The following is a 12,373-nucleotide window of genomic DNA, read 5'->3' as shown; positions in this document are numbered from 1 at the left end:
GCTGGTGCTTGCCCTGTATCTGTTGGTGTTTATATATATATATATATATATATATATGTATTTGTATGTATGTATATTGTGTGCTATAAGAATGACTGGTGGGTCAGTCAGTAAGAGTGAGTGAGTGTGTGTATTTAGGCATTTCTTGAGTAATAACTCTCTCTCTCTCCTCTTTTCCTCCTCCATGAACCATGTCATGGAATATTTGACCTGGTTCCATCACAGCATTTGTAAAAATAAAACAAAACAAAACAAAAATACCACCATCCCCTTGTGAAATAAAGAGGATGAAGTGTGTGTCAGCGTGTGTCTATGTGAAGGGACTTGTATGTCTTTTTGCTGCTTTAGGCTGACCTTTTAAAACCCGTTGTACAGGGACTTCTAAGTCTCCTTAATCAAAAAACCAACTGAAAGTAAAAAAAAAAAAAAAAAGTAAAAGTGAAATAAAATGAAAAGAGAAACCATGAGACAGGAAACGTTTTACTTACAAAATGTCTTTTTCCAAAAAAGACTATTTACAAAAGCTTTTGCATTTTCAAAAATCCTAATTATATTTTCATTAACAGGGTCTCTAATAAAATGGAACTTTATATTCAACATTTTTTCCCAACATACATTATTTACATAATCTCGGGCCTTAGAAACTAAATTAAGAAGAAACGACAACGAAAAACAACCCTAATCGAAATATTATTTTAAAAATCTATTTTACGAGAAAGCTACAGAGAAATATCGGGCTTCCTCTGATTGGCTGCGCCGGAGGCCAGATGCAAATGCTGCTAATTTTAAATTAGCATAGGCGTAAACACACCTGCCGCCACTGTTTGCTGTTTCGCGTGCAGTCCATATAAAAATAGATCTAGCACTAGATTTTCCAGGATGATATGGTGAGCTTGTTTTGATTCTCTGATTTGTGGTTGATTTTTTTTTCTTCTTCTGTGTGCGTTTGTATGCAAACAGGGATAATTTATGTGCATATTTGAGAGGAGGGAGAGGTGAAGGCATAATTTCACGTGTTCTGTATGTCGATGGATTTTTGGCTTCTGCATGGGACTCCACATACTGCTAGAGTCCATGTCTACATCCAAACAGACAAAAAAAAAAAGACTAAATTATGCAAAGATACGAGTTAGCATGTTTTTGTGACTGAAAAGAGGTCATAGGCTCATGGTGTAGAGGCAAATCCCTAAAGATGTTTTTGACCTACAAACCTTTGGGAGATAGAATACGATAAAAAAAAATATGGAGAAGATACAAATATTATTCAGCACTTCACGCATCACTGACAACAGATAGCAAATAACTACTTGTGTTCGGCTGAGAGGAGAGAGAATTTGAACTGAAACGATTCTCAAATGAACAAAAAGCAGACTGGGAGTTGTGGAAGGTCTGACACTGGTGTTTACATATTAAGTTCCCTATTTCACTCACTCGCTTTTCCACCGAGAAGCTGTTTGTTACTGACCCGTGAACACCAAAGTGTGTTTGAGTGCGAGTGTGTGTTTTTGTTCAATTGCCTCTACAGCATGTAAAATGAATGAGTGTCTGGAGAGACGCGAGGAAATGAGAGGACATATTGAGTGTGTGAGGAAGAGAGCGGCATTCGTAACAGTGTTTAAGACATTTTCTTTGAGTGACACACTGTGAAAGCTGCGAGAATCGGGTTGATACTGATGAAAACAAAACACTGTGATGGACTGAGAGATGAAAAGGAGACAAAAAACTAAGCAAAGAGTCGTAACGGTACAAAAAACACACACAAATGAGAGCTTCCTGCTTTGTGATGTCACTCTGTGATTGGTTGTCGGCTGTTCTTCAGCAGTGAAGTCCGTGCCTGAGTGCCACGCAATTTGGGGAGGTTTTCTGCCGTTTCACACACATCGAGAGCGACCGGCACACACACGTACACACAGTGTAGTGTTCGGAAAAGGGGCGGAGGGAGGGAAATCTGAGAGGAATATCATCCGCGTAGTCTTTTTCATTCCTCTTCTCCCTCTCTATCCTCTCGCACACGGAGCAGACGGGGTTAGGTAATGAAAAAAAGATTCAGGATACCTTACAAAAACGAGTTCTTATTGCGCTAGCTTCGCTCTCGCTCTCTCAGACTTTGTAGTAGATATTGGCGGGGCTCTGGGGTGGCATTTCCTGCACTATGTAGACGGGGTGCCCATAGTCTCCGCTCACTTTTTCATAGTGTGGACAGTAGTTATTCTCTGTTGTCCGCAGGGGGATGATGATGTCACTCGGTTCTGAGCCGGCCTGGGCGGCTCCTTTGGGTGTGGCCAGAGTGCTGAGTGACAGGGCAGTCCCGCCCCTGGGCTGCGAGTGCTTGCGGGTTCTCTTGCGAAGCTTCAGAAGCAAGACGATGAGGATGATGATGATGAGGAGGAAGATGACACAGCCGGCTCCGATGGCGGCGAAGAGAGCCGGTTTGGAGCCGAAAATCCCTTCCACCGAACCGGGACTGTTATCCTGGTTTCTCGTGTCTGAAAGACAAACAATAATGACGTTATGAGCGACGCACACTTGTTTTTCCACTTTCATCAATAAGAATGACGTTCACACGCTCGCATTATTAGTGTTTAGAGTTGCTCTCTGTTGTCTGAGGCAAAGATAACCGACGATGGCTGTGGAAACAAATCTCTGAGTTTGTTAGCATTGGCACTGAGCTACTTTTAAAGTAAATAAAACTGTTGCTGTGTTTATTGTTGCGCTGCCAGCTGAAACAGCTACCCATGACTCCTGCAGCTAAATGGGCATTATGAATACACATTTTTTGCTTGACAATAAAATCCTTGTTGTCAATTATATTTAACGGCAGTATGAAACTAAACAACACACACCCAGATTGAAATAATCCTTTCAAACGGTAGTCCAACAGTGAACAATACTGTCAGCAATGTTTGCAATGAAATATATAACTGTGTATTTCAATGGGAAAATTGGCATTTGTGGTTTAACAGTCAGGATGGGTCGCGATAGTCCACTAGTCATCCAATAGCTGATGAGTAAGGCTAACTATCTACATTACTGGTCGGAAAGTTTTTTTGTTTTTGAAAGAAGCCTCTTCAAAGCTGCATTTAAATGTTAAATGTTATTCCTGTGATGGCACAACTGAATTTTCAGCAGCCAGTTTTTAGTGTCACGTGATCCTTCAGAAATCATGCTAAAATACTGATGTGGTTCTCAAGAACCATTTCTTGCAATTATCAATGTTGAAAACAGTTGTGCTGCTTAATATTTTTGTGGAAATAGTTTTGAAAAAGAAATATTACTGACCCTAAACTTTGCAAAGGTGGTGTAGTTTGCATTTCAAAATTTTACTTCTGATACATGCGTTTCAATATTAGTGCTTTAGCAAGCTTGACAGCTTGCATGGTAAAACACTAAAAAAGATACAACTTTAAATGTATTGTTTTAAAGCAGCGTAGCATTTTTGTGTTGTGTGTCCCTTCACAAGTGTTTCAAGACAGTCTGTCTTAAAGGGATAGTTCACACAAAAATCTAAATTCTGTCATTAATTACTCACCCTCATGCCGTTCCAAACCTCTAAGACCTTCGTTCATCTTCAGAACACAAATTAAGATATTTTTGATGAGCTTTCTGACCCTGCATAGACAGCAATGCAACTGACATGTTCAAGTCCAAGAAAGGTAGTAAGAACATTGTTAAAATAGCCCATGTGACATCTGTTGTTCTTATGAATGTGCGTCAAAAACTGACATGGAAGAGAAGAAATTCTTAAATGTGTTGTTTTTTTCTTTTTATAATCACATGTACTATAATGTCACATTGACTATTTTAACAATGTCTTTACCATTCTGGGCCTTGAACGTGGCAGTTTTGTTGCTGTATGTGCAGGGTCAGAAAGCTCTCAGATTTAATAAAAAATTAATGAATGGATTAATTTGTGTTCTGAAGATTAACAAAGTTCTTATGGGTTTGGAACGACATGAGGGCAAGTAATTAATGACAGAATTTTAATTTTTTTGAGTTAAAATAGTCACAATGAAAATATTGTAACACATCCACATAAATACATCAAAAAAGAAAAGAATATAAAGCGGGGACTTGGTTCTATCTATCAATTGTTGATGGGATGGGGGCAGATCTGACTGTTAGCTTGAGGTAGATTATAAGAAAGTAGCTGGGTTTAAGCAGACTAAATACCTGAAGAATGTCCAAATGGATTCAGGTGGTTCTGAACCTAGCTTAATTATACCAATTAGTCAACTAGTCATTCATATAACCCGGCGACTAGCCGATTTTGAGAAGATGCAATAGCAGCTAACATCAGAGTCTAATGTGTCCTCTCAGAGCAGCAGAATCTGACCTCAAGAATCTGTGCAGTGTGATCGCTGCAGAGATGCAGCGTGAGTCGCTCTGTTCTTTCCTAATGATTCTGTCTCTCTGTTTCTCTCTTTCTTTCTCTCCTAATGAAGTTTAGACCTCCCGTAGGTTAATGGCTGCTAGGACGTGATAAAGACATGCTACATTAACTCCTGTCTCTCTCTTGCACACATGCAGCTGCCTGAGGGAGGCAGTAGCTCTGCATTGCTGCATTTCATATGCTGGCTTTCTTAGTGGTAGATCTCGACTGCTGAACTCTGATCAGTTTGTCCTCTGAACATCCAATGTCATTTACAGGAAAACACCGTCATCTTCATCCCAAACCAGCTGGTGTAAACACAGATGCGTTTCCTCACCTTTGCCGGGCATTATGGATCCGTTCCCATCTGTGTCTCTGCCTCGGTCTCGATCGCGGTCTATCTTGCGGGAAGGGCTGGTTGTGGGGTCCTTGATCTCATTGTCCCGGTCCTGGTCTGGGAGGTCCGGTAAATCTGGATCTGGTGCATTTGGATCTGAAACATACAATCACACACATAACAAATTAGGAACAAAAAACTTTTAAGGAAATCAATTTCAGTACAGCATATGTTTGAATGTATTCGTTTAGATTTTGGAGTCAGGATCCTTTTATGTCTAACTTCCTGTTTCTGCTTATGAGTCAGAGTACAAAATCTAAGGGCAGAAACTGTTTTCCATGTGAATGTGTATGAAGAACTGTGTGGATGGTATGAAGTATTGCTAACTTGGATAATGTTTAACTACACTCTAATTGGCGGTTAATGAGTCAGCTGACTTAATCATCCACCAAATGGGGTTTAAATGACTTTACCTTTGGACATGCTGAAGATAAGGAAGGTGTGTGTGTGTGTGTGTGTGTGTGTGTGTGTGTGTGTGTGTGTGTGTGTGTGTGTGTGACTCACCTTGGCCCACTTTCATGATGATCTTCATGGATCTCGTGCTACAAACCCCACCTTCTCTGTTTTCCAACCCCTCCTGTGTTCCATTAGAAGTTGCTGGAGAGAGAGAGAGAAAAAGAGAGGGGTTTTGTGATTGTCATGGTGAATTAGGTTTAGATTTATAGGACTTTTGATTGGACTTCTTGCTGCAAACCAAGGCAGGAAAAGGAAACCCTAATTTACCTCTATAAATCACACACGCAAAACACAAGCACATGCAAACACGTATACACAAAGTCTTTGGCTAAGGAAATGCTCATTTAGCCCTTAAATCAGACATTGCAACCTAATATTACCTTAGAAACATCCAAAAACAAACTAACGTTTGTGTGTGTGTCTCAGAATATGGACAAGATGAAAAAAGCTCCAGTGTATTCTCCTGTTACTAGTCTCTATGATAGTAATCTGATCCCATGGGAATGCACAAACACACACGCACGCACTCACACACACACACACGGCCGTGCAGTAAGAAAAGCCATGTGTATGAATTTTCTCGCGTAGGCCCAGAAGCCTCAATGTTTCCTACAGAATGATCCCTGTGAGTTTGAGAGATCGTAGACATGGACAGACCTAAAAATATGCCACGTTGCATCTCTGCTGTGTGTTTGAGAAAGACATAAGTGTGAGAAAGTGAGTAGGGCACACATACATATACAAAACACACAAACACACTCCCATTATGTAGTTAAATAAACCGATATTGTCACAGCAGGTGATCCACCTTCATTCAATTTAACCCCCAATTACACTCGCACAACTTCACGCACGCACACACATACACATTATTAGTTTCCATTAGTTCGTGCTCATTAAGAGGTGTGAGTGAGAAGTGCTGAGAGTGCATGTGTGTATGTGGAAGCACTAATGAGGAACTATAGAACAGGTAAGATAAGAAAATATGCTTATTCACGAAAACACACACGTTCACAGCCTTCACACAGACTAGGAGTCCTCAGTCGATTTGACACTTTAATTTGACATTTTTTCCTGAACTGTCAAATAAACACAAAGTCATTTGAGGGGCCATTTACACGACAACGTTTTCAGCCAAAAACTGGAAACTTTTTATGCGTTTTTCCTATTCGTTTACACAACAGCAGCATTTCGGGAACTAAAAATGCATAATTTTGCATAATACAGGGTTTTTGGCAGTTTTCACGGATATGTGTAAATGTGGATCGTCGTGTATACGTGAAAATTTTTTAAAATGCAAGGGAAAAAACATTTACGTTTTTGACTACATCATTGTCATTTAAACATAGCCTTATATTAGAAGTCGTTTCTGTTTTCTCGCAAAATTTAATCAAAGTCATCCCATTTCGTACACTAATACATTTTGTAGCAGTAGTGTACATAGTGTTCGCACACATGTGAGGTGTAGCGCACTGTGAGTACTTGTTTTATGTACTTGTTCAAATAACATGATGCATTTAAAAGAGTTTAATTCAAATGAAAAACAGCATATGTGACCAGTCATAAGTAGCACGGGTATATTTGTAGCAAAAGCCAACAATGCACTGTATAGATCAAAATGATCCATTTTTCTTTTATGCCAAAAATCATCAGGATATTAAATAAAGATCATGTTCCATAAAGATATTTTGTAAATTTCCTACCGTAAATATATCAAGACTGAATTTTTGATTGGTAATATGTATTGTTAAGAACTTTGTTTGGACAACTTTAAAGGCGATTTTCTCAATTTTTTGGCACTCTCAGATTCCAGATTTTCAAATATCGCCATAACCTAACAAACCATACATCAATGAAAAGCTTATTTATTTAGCTTTCAGATAATGTATAAATCTCAATTTCAAATTTGAACCTTATGACTGGTTTTGTGGTCCAGGTTCACACTGTCAGTCTCAAGAATGCAACTAAAATAGTCGAACATGAAACGAGAAACAAATGACAATATTAAATATAATTTGTATCAGTCAAAAATTACAAAAACACATCTGATATCCATTCTGCAAACAAATTTCTAATAAACTGGTTTGTTTTAATGACTAAGTGATAACAGATCTTAAACTTGCTTGTGAGTAAGAATCGCTTCTGAATCAGAATCACTGGTTCTGAGTGTGTCGTTCAGATTCATTACAGATATTGCAACTGACTTCCTTACTAAACTGAGAATCATTTTCAGTTATGTCTGATTTGAAATGAACCATTAACCGTTGAGTTTTGTAGATGTTTAAACCATTATCAACGCAATGTTTAACAATATTTTTTTATTAAAATAGGCACAGCTATTCTTAAAGGGATAGTTCACCCAAAAAATGAAAATTCTGTCATTTAATAAGACTGTAAGACCTTTTTTCATCTTCGGAACACAAATTTATCTTTTTTATGTAATCCGAGGTAGTAAGGACGTTGTTAAAAAAGTCCATGTGACATCAGTGCTTCAACCTTAATTTTGAAGCTATGAGAATACTTTTTGTGCGCAAAGAAAAAAAAAATTCTTCTCTTCCATGTCAGTCTTCACAGCGCGTTCACTCAGCTGTTTTAACTATTTTAACTACCTTTCTAGGCCTTGAACGTGGTAGTTGTGTTGCTGTCTATGGAGAGTCAGAAAGCTCTCGGATTTCATTAAGAAATATCTTAATCTATGTTCCGAAGATTATAGAATAAAGGTCTTATGGGTTTGTAACTACATGAGGGTGAGTAATTAATGACAGAATTTTCATTTTTGGGTGTCCTTTCAGAAACAGGGTGGCATTTATACGGAAGGATCACTTCAGTGCAAGCATCAATATGACAGATTCTGTAATTTGGCAGCTAAAAAATGATTTGGCTCTTAAATATTTAAATATTCCCAAAAATAATTGGCTCCCTTGTTATTTTTTTTGTCTGGAGCCCAGCAAAAATACAATACTGGTTTTCCCTTCTGTTTCAAGTTTGCACTATCACTTGAAAAGGAAAGTCTTTTCTTTCTTCTAGATATCACTGCTTTGACCAGTATTGGCTTTATGAAACTTTATAGCGGCAATATGGATCTGTGCTCAGAAAGAGCGGCGAGAGACTCCAGTGAGGGAGAAAGGCCAGGGCACCGTGCTTGTGAATGGCCCTTTGTGGGCGTGTATGGGGGAGGGGTGATGTGTGTGGTTGCTAGGAGCTGCTATGATGTCATGCAGATTGAGATGTATGGCAGTAGGCAGAGTGCCAGTCTCCTTACGGTAGCGCCATGCCAACCTGTCACCGTGCCAACCACGGAATAGCATCACACGGTGCTGCTCTACACACACACACACACACACACACACACACACACACACACACACACACACACACACACACACACACACACACACACACACACAGAGCCCATCCTGACTCCAGCACACACTCACTTACTCACTCACTCACTCCAGGCTAAAACACAACACACATTCCAGACAGGCAGGGTAATCCCACCCTGTGTACTGTTAGCAATAGGATGGATTTGCTATGAAGCATTTTTGCGGCCACATTCTGTTGTCACTACATCACTGCTGGATTTTAGCTGGTCAGAACAGTTTGGTCTTAATAGTTTCCTGCCCCGCGCACCAAAAAAAGTAAATTTGCTGCATGGATGGAATTAGACGATTCATTTCTTGTCAGACTGAATTTTAAGAAGAGCAAAATCATTACAGAGAACAAAGCAGGTATTTATACAAAGAATATACTGTAAACACACAGATACACAAATCCCCAAGGGCCACGCTGGGAGATTAACATGATTTAGATTTAAAACAAGGTGTAAACACACATTAGAAAAAATGTGAAGGGGCTGGGGATTTACCATCTGCCTCTGTGTTTGTGTGTGTGTGAGGGTAAGAGAGACAAAGAATGAAATATTCAGTCTTGTCACAATAAATATAGTGTCGCCCCAGTTAGCATCTCTTATTGACTGACATATAGTGTGGGTGTGCTTTTTGTTTGTGTGTGTGTGTGTGTATCAGCATTTGTTTGTAGCTGTACTCATTCTTTTGCCACTATGGAGCCATCTCATGCCTGCCTCATGTTTTATCAAACACACACACAATCCCTGAAGTAGAAAAACTAAACAAAAACACAGTATTATTATAGTATTTCCAGCTCACAGCTTTGCAGTGAGAGTGATAGACAAATGTATAGTGATATATAAATATAAGTCTGATTAAATGGCCATTTTAAGTGATTTCCTTGTGCAAATAATGAAATTTAATGATGCAAAATATGTAATGGCTTTAAGCTACTCTGTTCTGACAGCTAGTATTAGCATTAGTGTTATTTTTTAATAACAGTTTGTTTAGCACTTTTCAAAGCTAAAATGCAAAAGTGATTCAAAGGCATTACAGAAAATTGCACACAAAAATTCTAAAAGAAATACATATTAATAAACATTAAAACTTACAATATTAATAGAATAAGGCAGATAAAACCAGTAACAAACAACAGCAAAAATTAAAAGAAACTGAATACGCTAATGTAAATAAATAATAAAAATACATTAATAAAAATAACTAAATAAATACTGATCATTTCTTCTAGTCGCATTTATTCTTTTTTTCTTTTTCTTTCTTCTTTATATGGCTATATTTCTTTTCTTTCTTTTTTTCTTTCTTCTTTTTCTTACTTTTTTCTCTATATGGCTATATTTCTTTCCTCTTTATTCTCTATATGGCTATATTCTTTCGTTTCTATATGGCTATCGTTCTTTCTTTCTTCTTTTTCTATATGGCTATATATATTTTTTTTCTTCTCTATATGGCTATATTTCTTTCCTTTTTCTCTATATGGCTATTTTTCTTTCCTTTTTCTCTATATGGCTATTTTTCTTTCTTTTTTCCTTCTTTTCTTTCTTTCTTTCTTTTTTCCTTTCTTTCTTTCTTCTCTATATGGCTGTATTTCTTTCTTTCTTCCTATCTTTTCTATATGGCTTTCTTCTTTTCCTTCCTTTTCTTTCTTTCTTCTCTATATGGCAATTTCTTTATTTTTTTGAGGTTCCTTCCATCCTTCCTGCTTCTTTCTTTCTTTATTTCATTCTTCCTTCATTATGTTTCTGTCTTAGTATTTCTTTGTTTTCCTCTTTTCTTTTTATTTCTTTACTTCCTTCTCTTTTATGGCTATATTTCTTTTTTATTTCCTGTTTCTTTGTGTGTTAGTTTCTTTCCTTCCTGTATTTTCTATAAATAAATAAATAATGAAAATTCCTTCTAGTCTCTTAAAAAAATAACAAAAACTACAAATAATAATACTACTACTAATAATATTCGGAACATCATAGTCATACTATGAAAATTCCTTATTCTAGTCTCTTCTAGTCAACATATGAAAATCGCAGAAAATTTTATTTAATACAGTAGCTCGAGAGACTTGGGGAATTATGGTCATACTATAAACATTCCTTTCCCCCCAAATATTAAATATTCTAAAATCAAGGACGGAAGAATAGTTTGGTTTCGTTGAATATTCAGCTGCATGGCTGGGGTTTTTGTACCATCTTTTCGCGTGTGATCATGCAGCTGTTAAATCAACATGACAGGCCTTGATTGAGCTGGATTTCTCCCATCACATCTCCAAGAATGAGAGAATCCAAACCTCAATGAACACACTTCAAATGTTCACAACCACAGCTGAGTCAGACTTTCGAAATGAATATTTTTGACAACTGTAACATTTTACGTCTCAGCCGGCAGAGCCCAGTGCTGTTTCCCTTGAGTCTCTGACTGATGAGTAACTGAAACAAAGAGCAGACGGAAAAGCCGCTTCGCTGAGTGAGTTAGCCACAGTAGCCAACAGCTCCGGTCTGAGCCTTCAGGGAAAAGACCGCTGTAGTCGCAGAAAGATCTGAAAAACTGCTTTGTGGGAGACAGACAAACGACGTATAATGGAGCTGCTAAAGGTTTTAAGGCTTTTAGTGGGTGAGCATGTGTGTTTGTCTGAGATTTGGGTCAGTGTTCATTCTAATGCAGTCGACATGACACAGAGAGCCAATGACAGGTCACTCTAACACACACTCGCTTACTCACACACGCACACACGCACACACACACACACACACACACACGTACACAACTCATCAGATCAGACACAGCTAGATTAGATCTTCTTTTGCTCCCAGAAGCTCATCCAATCAGATCACTGCACTGGTCCAGCAGTCGCATAACGGCCGACCTTTAAATCCGCAGGACAAGCAGCTCAATGTGTGTGTGTGTGTGTGTGTGTGTGTGTGTGTGTGTGTGTGTGTGTGTGTGTGTGTGTGTGTGTGTGTTGTGGAAGAAAATTAAAATGCAATAACCATCCAGCCTCACCGACTTTCCGGTAATTCTACATCCAAGTACAGACGGAAGAACTTAGCGTGAATACCAAAAACTTAAATTAGTCTTCTCTGCCAACAGGTTTAGAGTGAGTGTGTTTGTCCTAATGGTGTGTGTGTTTTAGCAGTGATTGTTTGTTATCTTCAACAAAGCTTATATTGTTCCAGTAGAAAATCCTTCAAAATGAACCAACACACTCATGAGGTTTGACGAAGGGAGGAATGAAACAAGAGGAGGCTCGGCCTGCTGTTCTTCTCTCTCTCTCTCTCTCTCTCTCTCCATGGATCACTGGACTGATGGAATTCAACACTTCTATCATGTAACCACTCACTCTTTTCTTGCAGTTTGTTTCTTTTTTTCTTTTCTTCCTTTTTGTTTTTGTTTGTTTGATTCCTTCTTTCTATTTATTCATTTTTTTTTCCATTCTTTCTTCTTACTTGGCATTTATTGGTTTTCTTGTTTCTTTGTTTTTTCATGCCCTTTGTTCTTTACGTTTTTTTCCTGTTATAGTTTCTTTCTTTCTTTTTTACTTCTCTTTTATGGCTATAATTTCTTTTTCTTTCTTTCTTTCTTCTCCTGTTCGTTTGTTCCTTCCTTCCTTTTCTTTTTTTCCTTTCTTTCTTTCTTTCTTCCTTTCTTTCTTTTTTTACTTCTCTTTTATGGCTATTTTTTCTTTTTTTCCTTCCTCCATTCTTCCTTTCTTCTCCAGTTTCTTCCTTCTCTTTCTTTCTTTTCTATATTTCTACTATCTTTCTTTACTTCATTCTCTTTTATGACTATATT

At 38.0% G+C, this 12,373-nt stretch overlaps 1 protein-coding gene across 1 annotated transcript in view; it reads right to left on the bottom strand.

Moving 5' to 3' along the window:
- Positions 1–467: 467 nt before the first annotated feature.
- Positions 468–12,373, bottom strand: part of efnb1 (ephrin-B1) — a 40,667-nt gene continuing 28,761 nt past the window's right edge. Inside the window, exons 3-5 of the mRNA XM_073839660.1 lie at positions 5,271–5,363; positions 4,707–4,862; positions 468–2,486 (exon numbers count right to left, since the gene is read on the bottom strand). Coding sequence (XP_073695761.1) covers positions 2,101–2,486; positions 4,707–4,862; positions 5,271–5,363 — 635 coding nt within the window. The 3' untranslated portion in view covers positions 468–2,100. The remainder of the gene's footprint in view (positions 2,487–4,706; positions 4,863–5,270; positions 5,364–12,373) is intronic.

This window comes from Garra rufa, chromosome 5, assembly GCF_049309525.1.
Source record: "Garra rufa chromosome 5, GarRuf1.0, whole genome shotgun sequence".
NCBI classification, from domain to species: Eukaryota; Metazoa; Chordata; class Actinopteri; order Cypriniformes; family Cyprinidae; genus Garra; species Garra rufa.
This window is presented reverse-complemented; position numbering and strand designations above follow the sequence as displayed.